This window comes from Puma concolor, chromosome B1, assembly GCF_028749965.1.
Source record: "Puma concolor isolate L17-30 chromosome B1, mPumCon1.1.hap2, whole genome shotgun sequence".
Classification (NCBI taxonomy): domain Eukaryota; kingdom Metazoa; phylum Chordata; class Mammalia; order Carnivora; family Felidae; genus Puma; species Puma concolor.
In genome coordinates, this window is record NC_141670.1 from 49,871,345 (window position 1) to 49,897,720 (window position 26,376).

A 26,376-nucleotide genomic window follows, 5' to 3' on the forward strand; every position below is an offset into this window, starting at 1 on the left:
GAAAAATCCTTCAAGACTTTCCTGATTAAGTTGGTAGAGATATTAACAAATATGATTTTTTTAGTATATTATATAGTGAAATGTGTCAACACTTGGAAGATCTGCTTAATTCAGTGAACAAATATTTTCAAAATGACCAATGCCACAAAATCATCCTTTGGTAAAACATACATTCAAATTGTGAGATAGAAATGCAATTTGATGTAACAGAATATGACAAAGTTCACCAACATGGTTTCAGATTCTATACTGCGACTAACCTTTAAGAAACTATCTTAGAATAGTTAAGAAACTATCAAGATTATTGTATCAAAGAAAAATATACAAAAATTATCTGAAAAGGCTATTAAAATACTCTTCCAGGGGCGCCTGAGTGGCTTAGTCAGTTAAGAGTCTGACTCTTGCTTTCAGCTCAGGTGATGATCTCACAGTTTTGGGGCTTTGTGCTGACAGCACGGAGCCTGCTTGGGATTCTTTCTCTCCCTCTCTCTCTGCTGCTCCCTCCATTTGTGCTCACTCTCTTCCTCAAAATAAATAAACAAATTTTTAAAAAATAAGTAAGTAAAATATTCTTCCATATTCTAACTCTATACCACGTGAATCTATATTTTCTTCATATACGTCAACCAAAAACATGTCCTGACAGAAGCAGAAACAGATACAAGAATCCAGCTGTCTTTTATTAAGTCAGAGAGTAAAGAGATTTGCCAAAGTGTAAATAATGTCACTCTTCTCACTAAATTTTTTGAAAATGTTTTTTTCATAAAAATGTGTTTTGGGGGGGGGAGGTGCCCAGGTGGCTCAGTTGGTTAAGCATCTGACTCCTGATTTCAAGCTCAGGTGATGATCCCATGGTTTGTGAGTTCAAGCCCCACATTGGGCTCTGCACTGACAGTGCAGAGCCTGCTTGGGATTCTCTCTCTCTTTCTCTCTCTGCTCCTCCCTCACTTGTGTTGCCTCTCTCTCAGAATAAATAAACTTAAAAATATGTTTTTGTATTAATATGTAATAAGTTTATTTTAAGTGAATTAGTAAATAATTGTTTCCAATTGTTCTCAGTTTTAATTTTGAATACAGTAAATATCAATAGTTATAACCCACACAAACAAGTGTGTAGGGTCCTGAGATCAAAATGTTTGAGAAGTGCTGACCATAAATAGCACTCCTGGGAAGTGGTAAAGCCAGGTCCCTCATCTGTTCTCTAATTCATGTTGTTTCCATGGCACAATGTTACTTCCTTACCCAAAAGAGTCATAGATATTAAAATGGGAAGTAGAATTAGGTCCCTAAAGCTTTATTTTGCAACACTTTTTTCCATAATAGTTAAGTTGTTCAATGTTTTGATATTTTTCTTTGCGGAAGCATGAGCTTCTTGTCCCTAAAATTTTAGAACTCCATTAGGAATTCAAGATGATGCTTTTTGGCTACAGAATACAAAGGAAGTAATGTTATTCAGCAGTCAGCTTATGCCAGGAGTAACAGTATTTTGAGTTTTATGTTGTATATAAAGTCCAAACAGTTGGGAGATATTCTTTATTAGATTTTTAAAAACACAAGTAACTCTGGTTGTTTGGCTCCAGGCTTGTTTTTCATCTACTTGGTGCTAAGCCCTATGAATTATGTTTATGATTTGGGGGGAACAACTTTGCTCGGGGACATCTTCAGAAGGAAATCCTGCATGCCTCTCCGTAGCACCGCGTTCTCAGCCACCTCCCTCAGGCCTCTGTGTAGCTTCTCCATCTCCTTGTATTCACTTTTGACGTCTACACAAGAGCAGAAAGCATGCATCAAGAACTAGTGTCCTTTTCAGAAATGTCCCCAGAAAACAGACCTCCTGAGAATCTTGCTAGGACCTGGGTCACTTGTCCCAGAATGTGACATCTGGAATGGACTTAGAGATCAGATGGTCCATCTGATCAATTTATTGTATAAAAAGCCTGATCAAACTGGGCATTCTGGCTCTTAAGGCTTATCTCAGCATAGCAGTCACCCTTCAAAAGAAACACAAACCGACACATAAAATGGTCTAGGAAATCACCGAGTCTTCACAAGAGCTCAGGGGAAGGAGATACCAAGCCCACCTACACAACAAACCTCCCCCTCAGTCCTCTCCAGGCTTCTCTCTCCTTCCCCTGATCCCCCTGCTCCCAGCAGTTCTCATTCTAAGTGAATTTGCTGTTTTGACATCTCAGCTCAGGTTTTCACGTTGTGATCTGCAATCATATATCCTTATAATGGCTAATTTTATGTGTCAACTTGTCCAGGCTATAGTGCCCAGTTATTTGGCCAAACACTATTCTGGATGTTTCTGTGAACATATTTTTGGATGAGATTTACATTTAAATCATTAGACCTTGAGAAAAGCAGACTGTCCTTTACAATGTGGGTGGGCCTCATCTAATTAGTTGAAGGCCTGGCTAGATCAAAATCTTGGTCTCCTCCAGAAAAGAGGGAATTTCCATTTTACTATTTTAATTTATATTCTCACACATCTTTTTACCAACCAAGTAATACTCAGAGCAGGGACTGTTTTAGACCTCTGTCCTCTGGCACAGTACTCCCTACATAGTATATATTTTATTGTTGATGGGAAGAAAGGGAAATGATCTTAAATTATGGCAGGAGCAATTTACATTAAACTCAGGGGAACATTTTTTTGTGTGGGAGACCTAGATAGTTGAAAGACCTTTGGTGAGCAGGAGTTCTTTAAGGAAGACACAACTGGATGACTGTAATCTTAAAACAGGCTCCTGTGAAGGCCTAGACAGAAGGTCATGAGAGAGTTCCATAAAGTAGAGTGAGAGGGTGTTGTATGACCTTCCCAAAAGACCATTAGGAACAGGTTAGATGTCTGTCTAACCAACCTGAAATGGGGAATAATCATTTCCACAGCAAGAGATATGTGTAAGACAGATGGTTAGAAGCAGCAACTGTGGCTTTTACTTTAGAAATAGCTCCGACCACTTTCACCATGACATATCCAATGATATACAGCAATGGCATCAGATCCATTTTTTTTCCCAGCAGGCACTTGTGCGCAGAGTTTAACAATTAAAAGGCACAAAACATATGGAGTGAAAAATAAGTCTCCCGTCCTCTGTGTCCTCCAGGCTCCTAGTTCCTCTCCTTAGAGACAACCAGTGTGGACAGTTTCTTGTGTATCCCATGGAAATTTGTATGCATATACATACGTGTTTCCTTTTCTTCTCTCACAGATGGCAATGTATTCCACACAGTTTTTCACCTTGCTCTTTTTCACTTTACATGTTTTGGAGATTGTTTCACACCACTAACTCTGTATAAAAAGCCACTTTATTCTTTCTAACAATCGCATGGTCCTCCCCTAGTTGTGTACCTAAGTTAACTTAACCAATGCTCTACTGATGGATATTGGAGTTGTTCCAATGTTTGCCATCCTAAAACAATGGTGCCCTGAATAACCCTGTCCACGTGCCATTCTTCTCATGTATGAGGATACCACAGGATAGATTCCTCGAAGTAGGATTGCTGGGTCAAAGGATATGTGCATTTTTGACTTGGCTACAAATGTCCTGATTGCTTTTTGTACCAGTTTATACCCTCCAGTTCACACCGGGAGGCCTGGGGGAGCTCATGGCATGGAATAGAGATGGTTGCTGGCAGCTGCTATTGAATTCTCAGGCTCCTGGTCCATGAAGAGAAACCTTTCTCTACCACCAGCAGAATATGAGGCTTTTCATGAAAAGGTACGTACTCAAAACAATGGATTTATGGAGACTGCAGAGCAGAGGTATCGATTTGAATTTGCCACTTTCCAGCCACAGATCCTTGGGCACATAATCTAACCTGTGTCTCTGTTTCCGCGTGTGCAAAAGGGAGCAACAGCATCTCCCTCTGAGGGCTAACATGAGAATTATCCGAGATGCTGCACACAGAGCCCGAGTATAATGCATGGTCTTGGGCGGGTGCTCAGCAAAGGGTGGGGTAGTCATTGTTTTCATCATCATCATCATCATCATCATCTTCATCATCATCATCATCGTCATCATCATCTCTATCCCATGCCCTGGAAATTCTTCCTAATTGATTTCTTTAAATCCAGCAAAGAGCAACCACAGCTAGGGGTGCCCACAAGGTCATCGCTTATGCAAAAGTTTTATGTATTTACCTGCAAGCTCCTTGTAGAGACCATCCCCCTGGGATGAAGCAAGGGTCAGCATGGTGGCGATACTTCCCTTCACCTTCTCCGTGATTCCATTCTATACAACAAAGCATGGTCATTCTGTTAGGAAGGCACAGTCCAAGGAAAAGTTATCTTAGGAAAGGGACCCCAACCAATCCCCCACAAATTGTGCAGACTGGGGGTGCCAAAATCAAAGTCAGTTCCAAGAGTGGGCTACTTTAGAGTGCAGCAAGTGGCTCAGGAACCCTCAGAGCAACATTTCTGTGGGGTCCTACTTGTCTCAGCATCTCCTTTCCTGTCTATCAAGATTCATATGCGATTGGACCTCTCTGGTGCTGACCAATTGAGTCAGGAGCTAAGGAGGCTTCATGGAGGTGGGGGGGGAGGGGCAGTGGGGAGAAAACAGCAATCGCAGAGATGGAAAAAGAGAAAAAGAGCTGGTCACTAGCCCGCGATGCTATCGTGCATTTAGTCACTGGAAAGATGTTTATTGAATACCTGCTTTGTGCAGCACATCATATTTGACATTCCTGATTCTTCGTCCCAACTGCCTGAGAAATTTCTTCTTTCTTGTATCAGTCCTTCTATGAATGCAAACCATTTTCCCTCTTCTAACCATCTCTTGTCTACCTCTGAAAAACACCTGACTCTTTCATCTAGACTGACATAGTATTTTGAGCCTGGGTCTCCTGACTCTTGTTTTTTTCCTCAACACACCAGGCCAAGAACCCTAAACTCTAGTCCCAGCTCTAGCTGTGAGCCTTGAGCTAGTAACACAGGCCCTCTGGGCTTCAGCCTCCTTGTCCATAAGATCAAGGAATGGGGTCACTCTGTGTCTTTGCCCACTTTCAATTTGCCACATTTCTGTCATTCAAGATGCATTTGTATATGATCAACGTACTAATCATTTTTTTTTAGTGGAATTGTTTTTGGGGGGTATGATAAGAACTAATTTCTTTTCTTAAAGTTTATTTATTTTTGAGTGAGAGAGAGAGGGGCCATGAGCAGGGAAGGAGCAAAGAGAGAGGGAGAGAGACAATCCCAGCAGGCTCTGTGCTGTCAGAGCAGAGCCCAATGCAGGACTTGAACCCACAAACCATGAGATCATGACCTGAGCCAAAACCAAGATTCGGACGCCTAACCAATTGAGCCACCCAGGTGCCCCAGGGCCAATTTCTATATACCAAATGGGGACTGCATGCTGTAGAGTTTGGCCAATTTTATGCAAGTATTTGTAGACTATGATAACATATTAAATGACAAAAAGTAAACTGCAACTGGCAAACGAAACACCTCTTAGCTCCTTCTGAGAGAAATTGTACACTTTGTATTATAGAGAATGGTATTTTTCCAAAACTGCAGTGGGGTGGGGATAGGGGTCTGGGTGGGGGACACAAGATTGAGCCTAAGTAAGTTGCAGACATTTCAGGAAGTAGGTTGGTTGAGAGGTGAATGGAAATAACAAGTAGCCAGCTTAGGAGAGGGTCAGCTAAGTCTGGACTGAGGCAGAAGAATTTGGAAATGCACATGGCCATGGAGAGGCCAACAGTGGCTCGGACTAAAACAAAGAATTTTTATTACTTGGGAGGGGGTTGGCAAGCAAAGAGACCCAGAGCTGAGACAAGATGGCTCAAGCGTACTTGACAGAGGCATTAGGTTCAAGGAAACTCTTAGAACTGTTTTCTGAGATAGAATCAGACCTAAATCTATGCTAGGTGTCAAAGGTGACTGACGTATGATAGTTTATTGGCATTTATTTATTGATGTTTCATGTAGACTAGACATTTCCCTCATTTCAAAAAATCCATCTGGAGATTATGCTATTGTCAGAGACAGAGACGCTGGAGCTGGGTTACCTAGTCCCAAACCTGGCTCTACAACTTAGTAACTATGTGGCCTGTCGCTATACCTCTCTCTCTCTCTACCTCAGTTTTCTTATCTGTAAAACGAGAACAATAATAGTCCCTACCTCCCAGGCTTTCTGGGGGTTAAATGAGCTATGTCAAAAGCTTAAGGACCCCTATTACCGTTGTTCTGCTGGTGACCTGGTAAAGAGGAAAGACAGGAGAGAGAGCCGGAGGGGCTGCATTTCTGAAGTCACAGTCCCAGAGAGACCCCAACACCAGGATGCAGTGGTGGGGAAGGGGGAATGCCAAGTGCCAGCTGGCCTCTTCTCCTGGCATCGTAGGCATCAGTTGGGGCCACTTTACAGAAGGTATCAGCCCTTTTTGGACCCGAATGACTATCACCTCTTCCACCGTCCGCCCCTGCTTCTTTGGCTCCCTCCAAGAAGTCTCTTTGGGGCTGGAATTCAGACTGTGGGTGTTGAATACCTTCAGTTGTTGAAATTGGTGCTGCATTCTTTCTTCAGCCCTTTCAAACATGCCCTCGGCCACCTGCCGGTCCACCCCTCTCCTGATGACGTCTTTCATTCTCTCACACGCTTTTTTGCCAGCAATCTGAGCGGCCTCTGGCAAAAATGATAGCTACAGTCACACCACAACAAGGACTTGCAGAGAAATCTTTAGCATCAGAAAGAAAGGCAAGCAAACAAACAAAAACTATGTATGCACACACATATGTATGTGTACACAGACACACACATACATACGTACATACACACACATATATTCATATATGTGGCACCATTTTCCACACAGTGGAAGTTGTTTAATCATAATATGATACAAAAGATCAGCACTCTCAGAATTTAGATAACTGTCATTCAGAAAATCTAATGGATGAATTAAGCAGAAGTTTACAAAATTCCCATGCACCCCCCCACCACCGCGACCAGAAAAAAACAATGGGACCGCCAAAACAAGAAGGAGCTGGAAGGTAGGTTACAAATACTTAATGGGAATAAGAATGAGAATCAGATAGTGGATTCAATAGTTTAACCAGGTGAGATGCAGCGAGGAGAGGAGAAGCAGGGTGAATAGACACAGGGTGGGCAGAAAGCACTGGAAACACACAGATAAAACTGATTCATGGGTCACCTGTCCCCTGACCCTTAAAGTTATTTGGTTTTCAATTTGTGGACTAAGAGTATGAGAGGGATTTAGGATGCAGGAGGACAAATACTTTGAGAGGAGAGCAGAAGAAAAGGACGCTGAAGGAGCTGACAGAAAGACCCCAGAGGAAATAGACATGTCGCCCTCTGGAGCGCCCACCTTCATAACAGGGCTTCAGGTCGCTCTGAACAGAGGTGGTGAGAGACTCATAGATCCTCCTCTTCTTTCTGAGGATGTAATCTTCCAGGCCTCCCAGGATGGCACTTATCTGAGAATCCACATTAACAAAAGGCCATTTGTGACAATTCCTTCGATAGAAGTGGGTGTTCCTGTGTGTGGCCACCATTTCCTTCTGCTTTATGTTATGCTTGGCTGTTTCCATGTCATTTCCCCAATGAGGCTGTGAGCTTCTCATAGGCAGGAACTCTGTCTTAGCATCTTTATATCCCAAAGTGTTTCCTACCATGCCTGGCACTTACAAATGACTCAAATAGCAAGTTCCTTTGCCCCTGCTAAGGTGAGGTGATGGTGAGAAGACCATCATATATGAACTGGGAAGTGGACCCTCACCAGCCACCAACTCTGCCTGCGCCTTGACCTTGTACTTCCAGCCTCCTGTGAGGAATAAATTTCTGTTGTGTATACCCTACCTCATTTACAGCATTTTGTTATAGCATCCTGAATAGACTAAGACAGGCTAGAGGAAAATGGGTCACAGACAAGAGTCTTGAGGACTCAAAACTAACAAATGATGTACAAAAAAAAAAAAAAAAAAAAAGACTCTTCTTTAAGCTTCATTGCTGTGAATAATGACTTTATAATATTGGCAAAAATGATTGAAGGTCAGTTACAAGTGGATGTTACAGGTGGATTCAAATGTTTGTGCCTCTAAAGATTCTTTGAATATTCTTCTTGGGAACTGAGTCTCCTTTCCAACCTCGGCACTTACTGCTGGTTGCTTCCCAGTGGCATAGAGCTGGCTTGGTGTCCCGTCCTACATCCTCATGGCAGTCTAAGGGCCACCCCACACACTGTGTGTTGTGTCTCACAGCACTTGCTACAAGACGTGCCCAGACCTTGGCACTCCAGGAGAGCAGGGGGGAGAGACATGCAATACTTCTGGAATCCTGCTGGTAAGAAAGCCACTGCCCAACGTCACTGCCCTCTTCGTTTTACAGGGATCTTACCTCCTGGATCAGAAAACTTTTTTTGTAACTATCATATTTCCAGCCACTTCTTATTCCAATTTCCATCATTTTCTCCTGTAGAGAGTGCTTAAAAGCTTCTACGTGAGGCAGCAATGCTGACCCAGTGGGCTTTCCAGCTCTACAGAAGAAACAGTATAAAACGTTAAGAGACAACGTGGCCACCGTGGGGCTAAAACAAAAGGAAACTAGCTGGTATCCTTTTATTCACTTTTAAGACAGGGGGATGAGAATGAATAGGTACTGAATTCCTACTGGTGCCAGGCACTGTTCTGTGCCAGGTCCTGCACCTAAAAGTCTGTGAAACCCATTTTACAGACAAGAAAACTGAGGTTCAGAGAAGACAGCTGTTGTGTTCACAGTCACACAGCTAGCAAGTGGCAGAGCCAGGCTACTTTGTACAGTGATCTGTTTAGCCTCAAAGGTCAGTCTTCCCACTGCCAAGGTGTTTCCATTTGCAAGTGTGGGACTTAAACTACATTTTTTTAATGTTTATTTATTTTGAGAGAGAGAGAATGAAGGAGAGAGACAGAGAGACAGAGGGAGAGCAAGAATCCCAAGCAGGCTCTGGGCTCTCACTGCAGAGCCTAACATGGGGCATGAGATTGTGACCTGAGCCGAAATCAAGAGTCGGATGTTCAAAGGGCTGAGACACGCAGACACCCCTGAACTACATTTTAAAAGATGGATAAGATTTAGGGAAGTGAAAACAAGGAAGGGCTATTCCCCATGGGGACAACGTAGTGAACAAAATTTTCAGAACATCCCAGGAGGAAGAAGCAGCAGGTTATAGAGGAGAGAGCATAGACTTGAACTCCTAGCTCTCTACTTAAGAGCTGACTGACATTGGGAAAGCTGTCCAAAGTCCTCTAAATCTCAGCTTGTCCACTTGTAGATAGACAGCAGGCCCTTCAGAGGGTTATTGAGAGGATCTGATGAGATCATGTGCGCACAGAGCTTAGCACAGTTCCTGGTACATCTCGCTTGCTCTTTGTTACCCTCCAGGCTGGCTGAAGCAGGAGGCTGGTACTGAGCAACAGGACTGGGATAGAGTGGAAAGGCCAGTTAGAGGCAGGTGGGATGTCTTGAATGCCATTGTAAATAATTTGGAGTTTTGGGGCGCCTGGGTGGCGCAGTCGGTCAAGCGTCCGACTTCAGCCAGGTCACGATCTCGCGGTCCGTGAGTTCGAGCCCCGCGTCGGGCTCTGGGCTGATGGCTCAGAGCCTAGAACCTGCTTCCGATTCTGTGTCTCCCTCTCTCTCTGCCCCTCCCCCGTTCATGCTCTGTCTCTCTCTGTCCCAAAAATAAATAAACGTTGAAAAAAAAATTAAAAAAAAATAATAATTTGGAGTTTATCCTACAGACTTGTAAACTGAGATAGGGTAGATGGAATGGCATGACCCCAAAGGAGTTAAAGGAAGGTGGGGGCAGAGTAGGGGAACACTGAGTAAGAATCAAGCAAAGGTAGGGGCGCCTGGGTGGCGCAGTCGGTTAAGCGTCCGACTTCAGCCAGGTCACGATCTCGCCGTCCGTGAGTTCGAGCCCCGCGTCAGGCTCTGGGCTGATGGCTCGGAGCCTGGAGCCTGTTTCCGATTCTGTGTCTCCCTCTCTCTGCCCTTCCCCCGTTCATGCTCTGTCTCTCTCTGTCCCAAAAATAATAAACGTTGAAAAAAAAAAATTTAAAAAAAAAAAGAATCAAGCAAAGGTAGAATGGTTCGAGCAGCAGCAGGTGGTGAAATGCCAGAGGCCAAGGAAGGAGACTGGGGGCAGGCTCTTGCACTAAGGGATTAGGAAATTCTGTTTCTGTAGGTGGAGAAAAGGATTAGAGGTCAAGGAAGGAGGGAAGGAGGAGGCACCACGAAGCTCAGACAGCTAGTAAGTCAGCAAGCATGCAGTATGTCAAAAACAAACACAGAGTCATCAGTCAGCCACTTTGCAGTTTTGCATTTGGGGAAATTTACAAAGGCCATGTGTTTGCTTAACTCCACACTCTCCAACCAAAATAACCTGTCCTGGGCTCAGATCCATAAGAAAATGTATCCCTTGCTGCATGTATATTTGAAAAATAATGGGAATCATAATATTAGTCTAAAAGTAACATCTCCATCTGTACTCCAGGTCGCCACGAGAAATTAACTAACCAAACCAAGAAGGCTTTTGTGTTTTTCCAGAGACTAAGCTTTCCTCCTCAAGTTGCAAGCTACTCTTCACGCTTCCAGATCCAAAGTACAAATTCTTATAAAGCGGAGACTCCAGCCCAATGCTCTTCAGATGTTTGTTCACAAAGGGGCAAGAGAAAGGATCTTTTACCTAAAAATGCCTCCAAAAACGGGATCGATCTGGTCATAGATGGGCTGAGTGATGGCTTCGTTCAGATCTATTCTTGCAAGAGTCCTGGAGGCATAGATGCCATTTTTCAGGCAAACAGCTTTCAGAGTCTGATGAAAGCCCTGGTTTCCTCTACTCCTCTAGGTAATTAAACAATAAGTTAATAGTTAGTAAACATTAACTACAATGTCACAGGATCAGAATTGTATTGCCTTTGGCCACAGGCTATGACCAAGAATCACAGGGAAGAGAAGGGACAGCTTCATGTTTCAGCATACTCTTGAGCCAGACAGAGGGCACAGCAGTCACGCCTGAGTTGGCGGCTGCCCTGGCTTCCGGAGCGTCTTGTGCTTCCTTGATCACAAGTCTCCTCATACAGTTTCTATTTATCTGTTTACTCATTGTGCTTCTCCACCAGAACAGCTGCTCGTTGTGGACACAAACAGTGTCTTATCTGCCTTGATGTTCTTACCATCTGGCAACAGCATAAGCAAGTAGTGCTTAAATGAACAATTATTAAATGAAAATGTGCTATGACCCTACTGGGAGTATATGTTTCAGACCTTCCAAGCATAGTCCAAGTTTTTAAATACTTTTTGTTGAATGCCTAATAAAATTTAATTTGATTTGTACATCTTCATAACATTTTTTCCCAGAGAAATAAATTCAAAAATCAGAGGCAAAAAAATACAATGAAGCTAGAGCCACACGAGACATTGATAAATCTTAGCCAGATGGTGATTCTTAGTAAGGGGAATAAAAATATATTTGCACTGACCAAAATTTTAGTGGAGGTCCTTGTGATCAATCAATGATATATGCTTTAAGGAAATCTGTTTCAAGTGCATGGTCATGTAGCATAATACAATTGGCATCATACTATAAATATATATATATTCATTTTAATATTCTGCTCTTTTCACTTAATAGTATAACATGAACATTTCCTCAAGTCATTGTAAATGCTTGCAAAAATTGTTTCAATAACCACATAATATCATGTGGATATATCCCAATTTATTTTACCATTCTCTTCTGGTTAGATATTTAGGTTAGTTTACTATGTTACATAATAATATGATGGTAACATATAATGTTTGCCCAAATTTCTGATCACAGAGGAAAGTGTCCTATCCAAGACACCTGAGACATGTCTGTAGTTACAGAGAAAAACACCATTTAAGAACTGGTGAGGGGCGCCTGGGTGGCGCAATCGGTTAAGCGTCCGACTTCAGCCAGGTCACGATCTCGCGGTCCGTGAGTTCGAGCCCCGCGTCAGGCTCTGGGCTGATGGCTCAGAGCCTGGAGCCTGTTTCCGATTCTGTGTCTCCCTCTCTCTCTGCCCCTCGCCCGTTCATGCTCTGTCTCTCTCTGTCCCAAAAATAAATAAACGTTGAAAAAAAAAATTAAAAAAAAAAAAAAGAACTGGTGAGACGGGGGACAGTTCACGGGATGACATCCTAGCGAAGGTCTGAAGATGTTCCTTCTATGAGCAAATTGTCTCAAAGGAATGGTCTCCGCTTTGTGCCTTTGCTTTCTCAGAACCTACTTACTCACTTTTGGTGATCTGGGATCTTTTACCATCATATAGAAACAGTTCTCCCCAGAGTCACTTACTTACCCCAGGCCTGATGAAATAAATAAGCAATTATTTATTATCTCTCACCAGCTCTGTGGGTCAGGAATTCAGATATAGCTCAGTTGCTGTTTCACTGTTCACTAGATGGCCAGGCTGTGTGGCCAAGGTTAAAAGGCAGATAAACACCACCCAGAAAAGAGACAAGCACATGATTCAAGGTCACTGAGAACAGACAATATTCACACTAGGCTCAGGCAGTACAGCATTTACTTACAGCAAGAGGAGAAAAAGTGTGCACAAGATCCAGCCCTTTGCAACACACGGGTCCCTGTGGCCAGCAGACCCCCTCCACAGCCAATGCAGGTGATCCCACAATATGGGATCCCACAATGTAGAAGGACCCAAGCCCTCCCCCACAGGATCTGAAATACAGAAAACTGGGAGCTAGCCCAAGGGCCTTGGCCGCCTATACTAAGCAGAACAAAGAAGTACACACTGAGCATAAAACAGGGAAGAATATTTCCACACAAGGCGATAAGCCCAGGACAGGCTGTGAGGGCTCTTTATCTCTTGGTAAGGAAGTGGTCCAGGCCCAAGGCCCATTCTTATGTGGCCAAGTGGGGATTGAAAGACCGCATGCACAGGCTGACCTTTCCCAACAGCGGGCCAGTGCTGGCTCAGGTCTTCTCCATGAGGCTCTGTCAGGCACTGGCTGGGGTTACAGTCACCAGAATGGGGCCAGAGGACCCACTCCTAAGGAGGCTCACTCCAGAGTTGGCAAGGTGATGCTGGCTATTAGACAGACTTCACTACTTTTGTGGGGATTTACAAATGTTGAATCACGTAACTGGTTGGCAATCACAAGTAGCTGCAATCGTTTGCAGAGATGCAACAGGCAAGTGTAGGGGTTGGGCATCCAGGCTCTGAAAATAGAGAGGCCTGCAGTAGATGTGGATCCCATATGTGGCCACGGACGAGTTGTTCAGCCTCTGTAAGGCCATAAAATGAAACTAATAAGAGTGTTTACCACCCGGAATTGTTGTGAGGACTGACTCAGTGGTGCCCAGTATCTGGGCACCAGAGTCAGCATTTCTTCCACGTTTGCTGAAGGCATGGGCCAATGCTCGTGCACATACTACATTCACGGACACTCAGCTGCCCGCTTCCACACGGAAGGCATGCCACCTCTCCTTCTCCTATGTCAGAAATCTGAGAGTCCTCTCTGATGACCCCACGATCATTGCCACTTCTTTACTGTTTTAGCTTTCAGTTTTCTAGCGTTTTCTCTCTGTCCAATAACAGAGGCATCTCCTTCCCTCTCATCCCAGTCATGGCACATACCTACTGATCTAGATCCCGAAACAAACTCTTACGAAAGCCATGCAGGTAAGAGCACCCAGATGAGATCATATGCTAGAAAGGTAGTATCATCTGTGTATATAAAAAAGCCCGCGGAAATGTAGAGCCCCATTGCACACCACCTTTTCTCTGCTAACGTTCTAGCTTTCCAACTCCTATTAAAACAATGGCAACAACATACAATCTAGGTGCTGCTCCCAGCTCTAGATACTTCTGTATCATCTTTGTCACATGAGTGGTGTTGTGCATCACGTTTTACTCTTAACAGGTGTTATGGAGTGAACTGTATCCCTCTGAATCAACATGTTCAAGCCCTGACCCTGATGTGACTATATTTGGAGATAGGGCCTTTAGGGAGGTAATTAGGGTTAAATGAGGACTTAACGGGTGGGTCCTGATCTTACTGGACAGCTGTCCTTATACGAAGAGAGAGAGATGCCATGGAGGCACACATAGAGAAAAGACCATGGGAGAACACAGCTAGAAGGTGGCCTTTTGCAAGCCAAAAACAGAGGCCCCAGGAGAAACCAACCTTGCACTGCTTTGATCTTGAGCTTCTAACCTTCACAACTGTCAGAATAAATGCCTGCCATTTAAACCACCCAGTCTATGATATTTTATGTTATGCAGCCCTAGCCAACTAATACGATACGCCTTTTTTCCCCACCCCTTAGCCTTAGATAAATAAAGCCTGGCACTTACATTTTTATCCCTCAGAAAGCCCATATAAGTAATTAAAAGATAAAATAATTTGCATGCCTAGTGAGAGGGTTCAAGATGTTTCCTTACTGTGCAATCGAATTGACATTTATATCAACCCCGTTAAGATAGGTAGGGCAAGTATTTAGCACCTCATTTTGCAGAAGAAAAAAACCTACAAGCTTAAATGGGTTTCAGGCCTCACCCAGGGCTACACAGTGGATGATGGGTAGAAAGACCTCAGATCTGAAATTCCAGCTCAACTCCACTGAACCATGCACTCTTTCCTCACCATGTACAATTGGGCAGTTCTCACTACATGCTTTTCTTGTATGCAATTTTCACCCTCTCCTACTCTCTTTTAGCTTTTTAGTTCCTTCAAAGGCCATGGAATAGTGCAAAACGAGCTTGGAGGTAAGGCAGATGTCACCGAATATTACAGGTCCTCCCTGGAAAGGGTCACTCACCACCAGGCATGTCCCGAGGATCCGTCGGTAGGAAGCCTTGGCATTTCTGACTCCTTCTTGCAGAGGCTCTTTGATGTGGGCAAAGCACTGGTCAATGACCTTCTCCAGAAGCTGTATCTTCTCTTCCACAAATCTCCGCAGGCCACTCATGTGCAAGAATTCGTTCTAGGGACAAGGGTCAGAGAAGCATAAGGCCACCTCCTCTCTAAGGACACTTTCTCTCAAACTTTGCTTCCTTTATGCTCATCCACCAACACAAGATTTAGCCTGAGCTAATCACCCTCAGATGATTTCTATTGTCCCAGTAAAGCATCTCTCAGTGCACAAATCTCCTTAAGTGTTGTGGATTGGAGAACACAATAAATATATGCCTCCTGCAACTTACTTTGGGCATGTAAACCATTAGGCTTTTCGAGGGAATAACTAGTAGAATAAAAATCCAATTGCTGTTAAAACATATTTTTCATTGACATCTGATTCTACTAACATTTAGTGGATTTTGACTGGGCACAAAACAGTTTTTGAGGATAGTGTTTCTCAAACTTTAACATGTGTGCAAATCACAGGAAGAATTTGGTCAAATCCCAAAACCTGAGATTCTACATTTCCAGCAAGCCCCCAGGTGATGCTGCTCTTCTGGGCCCTGGGCCATACTTTGAATAGCAAAGCTACAGGACACAACAATAAAGACAAGGCCTTTTCTTCAAAGGAGAATACAGTCTAATCAAGGAGGAAAAGATCTACTGAAATGATACAAGGGAGTGGTAGCCTTGACCCCTAGGTTCCAAATTGGGAATTGTGTCGTGTTGTTCCCTGTGTGAGAATCTTGGGGGACCCCACAGTGCCTGCAGCAGATGGAAGCCATACTACTTAGCTCAGCACTTAAGGCTCTTTATAGCCAGGTCTCAACCAACTTCTCCAGCACCACCAGCTCTCTCTTTGCCCAAGATGTCATCCTATCCCAGGGTATCTGCTCCTGAATGCGCTACCATTTCCCAAATGTGTCATCCCTTTTGTGACCCCATGCCTTTGCACAAGCTTCCCGTCCTTCCAGACAAAGCTCCAAAGCACCCATGTGGTGGAACTGGCGCTCTCTTTCCTGTGCTTCCATTGCTTTTTGTACATCCCTGTGTTCCAGCCTTCCTCCTGCTGTGCTATGTCAGTCCCATCCCATATCTTCTTCCCTAGACTTGGAACTCACTGAAGGATCCACGGACAGTGTTATTCATGTTTGTTTATTCTGAGGCATGGCACAGGATGTGTGGCTAACAAACAATTTGGAGTGAACGAACGCCCCAGAGAGACTGTTAGACAACGTGGGCTTTTAAATTCTATTCCAAATGTGATGACAGAAATAGCTCTCAAATTGATGTGTGACCTTATACAAATGACTGAGCTTTTCTGGATCTTGATTGTATTGAAGTGAATGAGGTTGAATGTTCCGGACAACAAGTGTTCCTCAAACTCCCACACTCTGTAAGTCTTAGAGCAAACGAGTTTTAAAGTTTATGGAGACTATTCAGCTTTCAGCGAACCCTGGGGATTCCCATAGTTTTTCACCAGTAAGAATTCTATAAGCCATACTTTTCTTTCAGAATGCCTTCTGGATTCTTTTGAGTTTTTGGTGTCACTGGTGATCAAAAGGAAAAAAGAAAGGAGTCACCAATGGAAACTCTATGGGCAAGATGCTCACAAAGGCTCACCCTCAACAAATCCTTGTTGAATAAACAAAAGAATGATAAGAAAGAGCAGGTCTGAAAATAAAGGAATAATTAGAAGAGGAAAAGCTGGTATTTACTATGAATAAACACAGGGCTCATTCAACACTGAGATGTCATAATGAACTTCCTACTGATTCATAAAAATAATGACTAGATCCCTGTTCATTTAAAATCACTATGCAAACTCTCTTTTTTTTGGTTTGAATCATAATCTTAAAACTGATATACCACCACATTCTTAGGTTTGATTTGTTTTTTTCAGAATGCAAAGGAACTGACAAAACTCTTGCCTTCCAACTTTCCATCAATGAACAAAGACTGAGACCAATATCTGAGGCCAAAGAATTTTGAGGGAAAATGCTGGCAAAAGGCTATCTGAAGGGCTACCCGAGAAGTGCCAACCGGCTCCCTGCCCTGTGTTTGCTGTCGCCTACAGTCTGGCTGCAAGGATGGTATTTCATCCCCACACGGGCTGCCCCTCTGCCTCAGCAGAGGAGAGCATGGGGGGGGGGGGGCACTTCTGAGTTTGATTGCAAAATGCCTTGTCCTTGTGTTTGTAAAACAAACCAACCGCACACGGCACCACATCTGATTTGTTTTCCATCAGCATTTCCAAAAGCAATCTTTTGCTGGGCAGAGAGGCGATTTTCACCCCGAAGAACTTTTTCAGGAAGTTAGAAGGTCAAATACTTCCCTGGTATTTCAGAGGACAAAGTCAAATTAGAGAATCTCAGATTCCAGGAGGTTGTTTTATGCTTTGTTTTATTTTTTTAGTTTTTGGGTTTTTTTTTTTTTTTTTTTTTTTTTTTTTTGTCACAGAACTAAGCCAAAATGAGGCATAAGAAACATGATGAAAAAGACAGGGAACCTCTCTCTATATATCACTTTTATATAGAATTTTTTTAATGTAGATATTTGACCAAAACTGCAGATGCCGTCTACAGTTGGCATTGCTTACTCTTCACATTGAGGTCAGGTCCCCATTATCTGCTCCTCCTGGCCACTCCATGGGGCCAAACTGGGTATACCTACCCACATTCTCAGGACCAGCCCCTTGAACTCTCATAGAGCCCTACTGGTTCACTTTCTCTGGCCCTACCTCCTTCTGCATGACAAAAAATTGGGCAGTTTGGTTGTGCAAATCTGATGGCTGAAAGCAAGTGTAGAAATAAACACCAACCAAATGAGAACCTGCAAAGGCTATTTATTCAGAACTTGCTGTAGCAAGAGAGTCAGCCACCATCACTTGGGTTTGGCAGAGACTCAAAGGCAAGCAGAGGAGTGGGAAGTTTTCAGGTATGCTCCCATCTGAGGCTGCTGGCACAGGGAAGCTGTGGGTGGGCTAACTAGAAGCAAGGATCCTATATGATTCGGTAGGGTGCATATTTGGCTTCTCTGGCTGGAAGCAGGGATGTAGATTAGGAAAGTTGCCGATTATTAACCCATCAGCCCATTTGGGGCTAATTGTTATAGACATTATTGCTTAGCTTCTTGGAGTCAGATAGCAGTCTGACTCCCCATGAGTCTAACTTATAGCAGGCTGTCCTCCCAAGCTCATTATTGTAGATAAGGGGCTGGTTTCCTAGGCAGGTGGCTACAGGCTGTGAGTCAGAGTTCTGATTTTTTTGTTTTTTTTAAGTTTATTTATTTATCTTGATAGAGTGAGAGCAGGGGAGGGGTAGATAGAGAGAGAGAGAAAGAAAGAATCCCAAGCAGGTTCTGCACTGTGAGTGTAGAGCCCGATACGGGGCCAGAACCCATGAACTGTGAGCTCATGACCGGAGCCAAAACCGAGAGTCAGACACTTAAAAAACTAAGCCACCCAGGTGCCCCCAGAGTTCTGGTTTAACATATGACTTCCTACTTGTATATTCAGTCCCTCACAAAGAAGCAGTGCACTTGGTGACTGATTGCAGCAACAGATCTTTCTCCCAAACTCTCCCCAACCTCTAACCTAGCAGCCTATCCATCTTATTTTAGGGTAAAAAGAGCCACCCACCAAAGAGATAAATTTGTCCATTACTATGAGAAAAGTAATTTTGAACTGGCCATTCAGAAGGTCTGCATTCTAGATCATGAAGATAAATACATAAACTCTTTGCTGAATGTCCCTCCTAGATCCCTTCCTCACATTATTTTGCTAGGCTGCTCTGAGTTTGAGATTCTGATGGCACCAAGGCATAAGGGAAATCCATAGACAGACGAAAAAGTTTTTGTACTGGAGCCATTCCTTGGTAGGATAACCAAGAATTGCCAATATTCTACTAGATTGAAACAGATCACTTCTGTTATCACTTAAACACATTCCATCTTCTTCAAGTCTCAGGAGAGGTAAAAGCAGCTGCTGATTGATTTTACATTTTCCTCTCAACCCATGCAAAATATTATTTGTTTCTTTTTTTACTCAAATGTCACAATTTTAACCCCCTAATTATCTTTTTGTCCGCTTTGAATTTCTGGGCTTAGTATCTTCCTTTGATATGAAAAGAAAAATTATCGTAAGTTATTTTTCTAGCTTTGCAAAAGGGAATGTTCTGCTCAGGTTGGGAGGCAGAAAATACATGCACAGGTATCTCTCATACCGGCAGGTTTTCCATGCAGTTGAAACTGTCCGTGAGGAGCAACAGACCAAAGGCTTCAGTAACATACTTGGTCACCATCCTCCTCTTCTTGTCCAAGAGCCTCTTCCTGATATAGCCTCTTAACTTGGGGATTTCTGGAATTCATAGGCAGCACAAACCATTTTAAAAGGCCAGAGTTCACAGCAAATAGAATCCACAAAAATTAACAGATCAGAATGGCAGTCTGAATTAACCACAGTTGAGGTCCTACATGGGCTGACTGCCCACTCACTACACCAGCTTTTCTGAGGGTATTTTCTCCGTGTCTAGGATCAACAATAAGGAAGTTAGCCTCCTAACTCCTAATTTTATTTAGCGGTACAAGTCAAAGTAAGTAGAAAAGTGCAGGCTGCTTAAAAACATTGGCACTTCCCTTTGGCCTGCTACTCACCAGAATAGTTGAATCAAAGGTGCCCACAATCCGAGATACTCAGCTCTTCAGTCCCCCTAGACTTCTCCATCTATATCAAATAACCCTTAACATGAAAATCACTCATGCCTGCTGTAGAAAGGATGAGAACCTCTGCTGAGTGGGATTCATGTTAGTCCTAATGCTGTGTTCGTCAGAAGGTAACAGACTCTTCCTACCTTTTCTCCCATTATTCCCATAAGTGGAAATTCTTTTTTTTTTTTTTTTTTTTTGAGAGAGAGAGAGAGGGTGAAAATGAGTGAGGGGCAGAGAGACAGAGGGAATCCCACCAGGGACAGAGAGAGAGAGAGAAGCAGGTCTCACCCAAAGCAGGATGCCTGCTAACTCGAAGCAGGTCTCGTCAAGCTCGGGTCCTGCCTGCTTGCCCACTTTTCACTGAGTGCTCCAGTCACACAGACCTTTAGGTTCTTTGGATTTGTACTCACAGCACCATTTAACCAAGCTTTATTTTTACCTTGATGTTTTACACATGGCTTAGTATTTGCTCCTCATGTAGATTTTAAATTCTGACAAGAAAGGGGTCATGTCTTCTGCTTCTTCCTCCTCAGAGACAGAGCATACAACAGAAGCTCAGTAAATACGAATACCTGTAGCTGGGTGAGTGAGGAATCTCAAGCCAAACACTGAGAAAGGACAACCCAATCACTGACCTCTACCAACTCTTGGTAGACTTTGGATGAAAGAGGAATTGTCTCAGGCACCACAATGCAGAGAGAAAAACAAATACATTTGTTAATAGGTACAGAAACTGTGGCAAGCTGGAAATGTGGCGCAGAAAGTTCTAGAGAGGGAAATTCAGAGCTCAATCTTGAGAATTTTAGAGACTGAGATAAAAAATGTATCAATTACCAGTTTCCTCCTCGGTGAGGAGAGCCTGTTGCCAGTACTCCTGGGCGCTGACTGTGTACACGAGATCGGAGGCTTCCAGAACCTTGGAGTCGGCAGGCAGTTTTCTCTGAAGTGAGAGCGGCACACGGAGAACAGAATACTCAAACATGGTAAAGGAAATAATGCACAGGCCTTACAAGAGCCTTCAGCAAATTTCAGCTCACTAACTTTCGGTGCTGCAACAGCCCCTTAAAGAACACACAACACCTTGTACGTCAGGTCTTCCTATCTGTCCAGGCCTCATAAGGTTGGAAGTTGTAAGAAAACTGCTACATGGAAACTATTCTCTCAGGAGGTAAAAATAGCAGTTTTAGGGGTGCCTGAGTGGCTCAGTAGGTTAAGTGTCCGACTCTTGATTTCGGCTCAGGTCACGATCTCACAGTTCGGGAGTTCGAGCCCCACGTCACACTCTGCACCAATAGTATGGAGCCTGTTTGGGATTCTCTCTCTCCCTCTCTCCTTCTCTCTCTCTCTCTCTCTCTCTCTCTCTCTCTCTGCCCCTCCCTCTCTCTCTCTCTCAACCCACCCCCAACATAAGATTTTTAAAATAAATAAAAATACCAATTCTAGAAGGAAATGTATAGAGAAAATGGTTTAAAGTGTACCAAAGTGTTCACAGAGGGGAAAAGTACCACAGGCTTTATGGTAAGAAAAAAAGCACAACTCCAGCAAAGGCAGCGATGTGCTGCACCAGCACATGAGAGCCACGGCACACAGCTCTCCCCAACTCCACCTTTAGTGACATCACCCTGGTAGCTTGAAATTGGCAAAGGTGGGAATCAGCAAGTGCTAGAAGTCAGGACTTTTGGGGTTTGCTTCTTTTATTTATTTCTTTGTTTGTTTAAAAATTTTTAATGTTTATTTATTTTTGAGACAGAGTGCAAGTGGGGAAGGGCAGAGAGAGAGAGGGAGACAGAGAATCCGCAGCAGGCTCCAGGCTCCGAGCTGTCAGCACAGAGCCTGACGCGGGGCTCGAACTCACGAGCTGTGAGAGAGATCATGACCTAAATCGAAGTCGGATGCTCAACAGACTGAGCCACCCAGGCACCCCTTCTTCTTTTATTTTTAAACAGAGATCTGGTTGTTATATATTTACCTAAACACCACGACACTGGGCAAAGGTTGTGTAAAAAAGTACAAGTTTCTTAGCTGGGTGGTTAGTGAGTAATCAGACACATTTAAAAGCAGAGTAGTGTTTAAGTAAATGATGGTGTTAAATGGCAAGGAATTAAGAATGTGAGTAAATGGGTTTTTTTTATTAGAAAAATCATCACCACAGAGAAGTAATACTAGAAGTATACATAAATATTGTTCCATAATCTTCATTTTTCTCACTTAAAAGAAAAGAGAAAAATCACAAAGTGTGCATGTGTGTGCATAGGTTTGGGGGCAGTAGAACACCATAGAGAGTCATCAGTCTCCTCCTGATGCAAAGACACAGAAGAGCTGAGTGAGTCCAGAGACCACATGTCTGGCAAGTGGTAAGCCCGTGTAGTCAAGGCTGGAATAGATATACCTGGATAGGCTTCCAGAAGCCTCCCACACTGCAGACAGGGCTGAAATTATACAGAAGATTTGCCACAATTAACTTTTTTCCTTTCTGATAGCGTTTTGACTTTGGGAAAACAGTTTAGGGAAAGTTGAAACTATCTTCCACTGGAAGATAAAATTGATACGGAATTAAATTTAAGTAGGGTTTAAAACAGTTGAAAGCAAGAAGTATGCCTAGCTGTGTCTAGGTATTTACATTACTTAAAACCTTGCTCTAAATTTTGTATATCTCTTCTAAAGATCATTGAAGATTAGTTAACCCTTGTGCTTGTTATTATAGTGCAGAGAAATATTTTTATGGTGCCAGTGAAGTGACTACAGTATGCAGGTTCCATTTTATTATAAAAGAGATGTCGTTACAGCTGGAAGGTAGGTGGACACGACCTTGCTGCATACAGCAAGAGGTAAGTGGATACTCACCAAATTATCCTATGGAAAGATTAGTCACTGTTGTAATTCACACACATTGCTTATTACCACAGTTTGTAAGAATATTTTGTATATGAGAGAGGAGAAACCTGTAGCTCAAAATAGAAGGGATACTAGGGGCACCTGGGTGGTTCAATCAGTTAAGCAACTCTGGCTCAGGTCATGATCTCATGATTCCTGAGTTCTAACCCCACATCGGGCTCTCTGCTGTCAGCACAGAGCCTGCTTCAGATTTTCTGTCCCCCTCTCTCTCTTACCTTCCCCCACTCATTCTCTCTCTCTCTCTCTCTCAAATAAATAAAAAAAATAAAAAAAAGTTTTTAAAAAATAGAAGGGATACTAGATAGAAGCAGCATCAAAAAGAGATAGCAAAGCTGGAGATCAGTAATACAAATCATGACTCAATTTTCAAAACATCTATCTTTTCTAGCTCCGTCATTAAAATAATTTTGCAGTGATATCACCCTGTCCACTTCTTTTACTTGTATTAAGTCATTTAATATGAACCCCTACCACCCCAAGTCTTATTTTTAATATTATTCTTTACTAAATGAAACCCAAATGTCTTTGAGAGTAGTAGGTCCATGTCTTAGGGCAGGGAAAAATAAAAGGGGCCTGAGTATTTTGTTGTTGCCAAAGAGCAAAAATGTTTTTAAAAGTGTCTGGATAAGGCTAAAAAGATCCAGCTTAAATTATGGGCTCCCGTTGGCCGAGATATGAACTTGAACATCAAAAAGAACACAACAATTTTATGAAAAGCCATAAGCCCATTATAACCTTCAAACTAAGTAAAATAAGTAATATTAATAAGAAATATATATGTGTTGGTCTCTGCCACTGGTTCCTGACCCAGGACTCCTAAATTCCTTATAATTAGGAGTGATAGGAGAATCCTTTGTTCTAATGTTTAGTCTTTGACCCCAGTTTTCAGCATAGAGTTCCAAAAACCATCGTCATTTCCTAAGTGATAAGAGCACTAGAAGCATCTCTTATTCTTCTTTTATGTTTATTTATTTATTTTGAGAGAAAGAGAGAGAGAACAAGCAGGGGAGAGACAGAGAGAGAGAGGGAGAGAGAGAATCCCAAGCAGGCTCTGCACTGTCAGCATAGAGCCTGACATGGGGCTCAAACTCACAAACCATGAGATCATGAACCGAGCTGAAACCAAGAGTCGGACGCTTAACCAACTGAGTCACCCAGTGCTCTGAAGCATCTCTAGATCTTATATTTGGTCTTTGACTCTAGTACCTGACACAGAGTTCCTAAATCCCTTGGAATTTTCTAAGTGATGGGAGGGTCTTTTTTTTTTTTTTTTTTTTTTTTTTTTTTTTTTTCCCAATGAGGCAACTCTGGGTGAGCTCCTGAGTGGGGGCTGGTCACAGAAAGATCAAGCTATTAGAAGTTTGGAATTTTCAGCCCCACCCCCCATTTTTCAGAGAGGGTAGAGGGGATAGAAATAGAGTAATTGATGATGCCCTATGTGAGAAAGCCTCCATAAAACCCCAACAATATGGGGTTCAGAGAGCTTCTAGGTTGGTGAATGCATCCACATACCAGGAGGGTGATATGCTCCAACTCTTCAGGGACAGAAGTTCTTGCATTTGGGAACCTCTCAGAACTTTGCCTATATATCTCTTCATCTGTATCTTTTATCATATCGTTTATTATACAAAAAACTGGTAAATGTAAGTAATTCTCTCATTGCATTCTGTGAGCTGTTCTAGCAAATAATCAAATCCAAGGGGGAGAAGGTCATGGGGACCTTCAATTTGCAGCCAAGTCAGACAGAAGTTGTGAGTAAACTGAGGACCTACTGTTTGCATCTGGCATTTGAAGTAGGGGGCAGTCTTGTGGGACTAAACCCTAAACTTGTTGGATCTGATGCTATGTCCTGGAAGATATTGTCCGATTGAGTTAAATTGCAAGATACCCTGCTGGTGTCACAGAGAATTGCTCGATGTGAGAAAATCCCAACATGGGTGTCAGAAGAATTGTTTTTTTTTTTTTTTATTTTTTTCAATGTTTATTTATTTTTGAGAGAAAAAGACAGAGCATGAGTGGAAAAGGGGCAGAGAGAAAGGGAGACACAGAATCTGAAGCAGGTTCCAGGCTCTGAGCTGTCAGCACAGAGCCTGTTGCAGGGCTCGAACTCAAGGACAGCGAGATCATTACTTGGACCAAAGTTGGACGCCTAACTGACTGAGCCACCCAGGCACCTTATGGGTATCAGAAGTATTGTTAAGTGTGTTAGCATGGATTGGAAAAATCAATATCATTAAAATGTCCACACTGCCCAAGGCAATCTACAGATTCAATGTAATCCCTATCAAAATACCAACAACATTTTTCACAGAACTAGAACAAAAAGTACTAAAATTTGAATCGAAGCACAAAAGGCCCCAAATAGCAAAAGCAGCTGGAGAAAGAAGAACAAAGCTGAAGGTATCATGCATCCAGACTTCAAACTATACTACAAAACTACAGTCATCAAAACAGTATGATACTGGCACAAAAACAGACACACAGATCAATGGAAGAGAATAGAGAGCCAGAAATAAACCTATGCTTGTATGGTCAATTAATCTGCAACAAAAGAGCCAAGAATATACAATGGGGAAAACACAGTCTCTTCAATAAATGGTATTGGGAAAGCTGGACAGCTACATGCAAAAGAATGAAACTAAACTACTTCCTTATACCGTATATAAAAATAAGCTCAAAATGGATTAAAGACCTAAATATAAGACCTAAAGCCATAAAACTCCTAAAAGAACACATAGGCAGTAAACTTTTGGACATTGGTCTTAGCAATATTTTTTTGGATCTATCTCCTCTGGCAAGGACAACAAAAGCAAAAAATAAATGATTGGGACTACATTAAACTGAAAAGCTTTTGCATAGAGAAGGAAACTGTCAATAAAACAAAAAGGCAACCTACTGAATGGAAGAAGATATTTGCAAATCATATGTCTGATAAGGGGTTAATATCCAGAATATATAGAGAGCTCATGAAAGGGCACACCAAATAAAACAAAGAATCCAATTAAAAATGGGTAGAGGAAATGTCCATCAATTAATGAATGGATAAGGAAGATATGGTATTTATATATAATAGAACATTACTCAGCCATCAAAAAATGAAATCTTGCTGTTTGCAATGACATGGATAGAGCTAGAATGTATTATGCTAAGCAAAATAAGTCAATCAGAAAAAGACAAATGCCATATGATTTCACTCATATGTGGAATTTAAGAAACAAAACATAAACATATGGGAAGGGGGGAGAGAAGAGAGGGAAACAAACCACAAGAGACTTAGTGATAGAGAACAAAATGAGGGTTGCTGGGGGCGGGGGGATGGGCTAAATGGGTGATGGGCATTAAGGAGGGCACTTGTTGGGATGAGCCCTGGGTGTTGTATGTAAGTGATGAATCACTGAATTCTACTCCTGAAACCAATACTGCACTGTATGTTAACTAACTAAAAATTAAAATTAATTAATTTATTTATTAATTTATAATTAATTTATTTATTTATTTATTTATTTATTTTAAAAATGGGTAGAGGAACTGGATAGACATTCTTCCAAAGAAAACATATAGGTGGTCAACAGACACATGAAAAATGCTCAACATCACTACTCACCATGGAAATGCTAATTACAACCACAACATATCACCTTTTGCTAGTCAGAATGGCGAGTATCAAAAATATAAGAAGTAACAAGTGTTAGGGAGGAGGTGGACAAAAGGAAACCCTCATGCACTGTTGGTGGGAATGTAAATTGGTACATCCACTCTGGAAAGCAGTATGGAGGTATCTGAAAAAATTAAAAATAGAAATGAAATACCTTGTGATCCAGCAATTCCACTTCTGGGTATTTGTATGAAGAAAATGAAAGCACTAATTTGAAAAGATACA

At 42.5% G+C, this 26,376-nt stretch overlaps 1 protein-coding gene and 1 long non-coding RNA gene across 9 annotated transcripts in view; one reads left to right on the forward strand and one right to left on the reverse strand.

Annotated features, from left to right (window-relative positions):
• Positions 1-1,519: 1,519 nt before the first annotated feature.
• NUGGC (nuclear GTPase, germinal center associated) overlaps positions 1,520-26,376 on the reverse strand; it is a 56,662-nt gene continuing 31,805 nt past the window's right edge. For 7 of the 8 annotated variants that reach the window (XM_086703766.1, XM_086703762.1, XM_025922304.2 and 4 more), the window contains 9 exons: positions 20,436-20,541; positions 19,118-19,251; positions 14,815-14,979; positions 10,693-10,850; positions 8,364-8,502; positions 7,336-7,444; positions 6,496-6,632; positions 4,148-4,238; positions 1,520-1,763 (listed from right to left, as the gene is read on the reverse strand). In XM_086703766.1, the coding sequence (XP_086559892.1) occupies positions 1,624-1,763; positions 4,148-4,238; positions 6,496-6,632; positions 7,336-7,444; positions 8,364-8,502; positions 10,693-10,850; positions 14,815-14,979; positions 19,118-19,251; positions 20,436-20,541 (1,179 nt within the window). In that variant the 3' untranslated portion in view covers positions 1,520-1,623. The remainder of the gene's footprint in view (positions 1,764-4,147; positions 4,239-6,495; positions 6,633-7,335; positions 7,445-8,363; positions 8,503-10,692; positions 10,851-14,814; positions 14,980-19,117; positions 19,252-20,435; positions 20,542-26,376) is intronic. The other variant, XM_086703767.1, reaches the window with a different exon arrangement.
• Positions 9,728-18,523, forward strand: LOC147581626 (uncharacterized). The gene is made up of 3 exons (XR_015250097.1): positions 9,728-9,846; positions 10,088-10,854; positions 16,798-18,523. It is a non-coding gene; the product is annotated as an uncharacterized LOC147581626 (long non-coding RNA).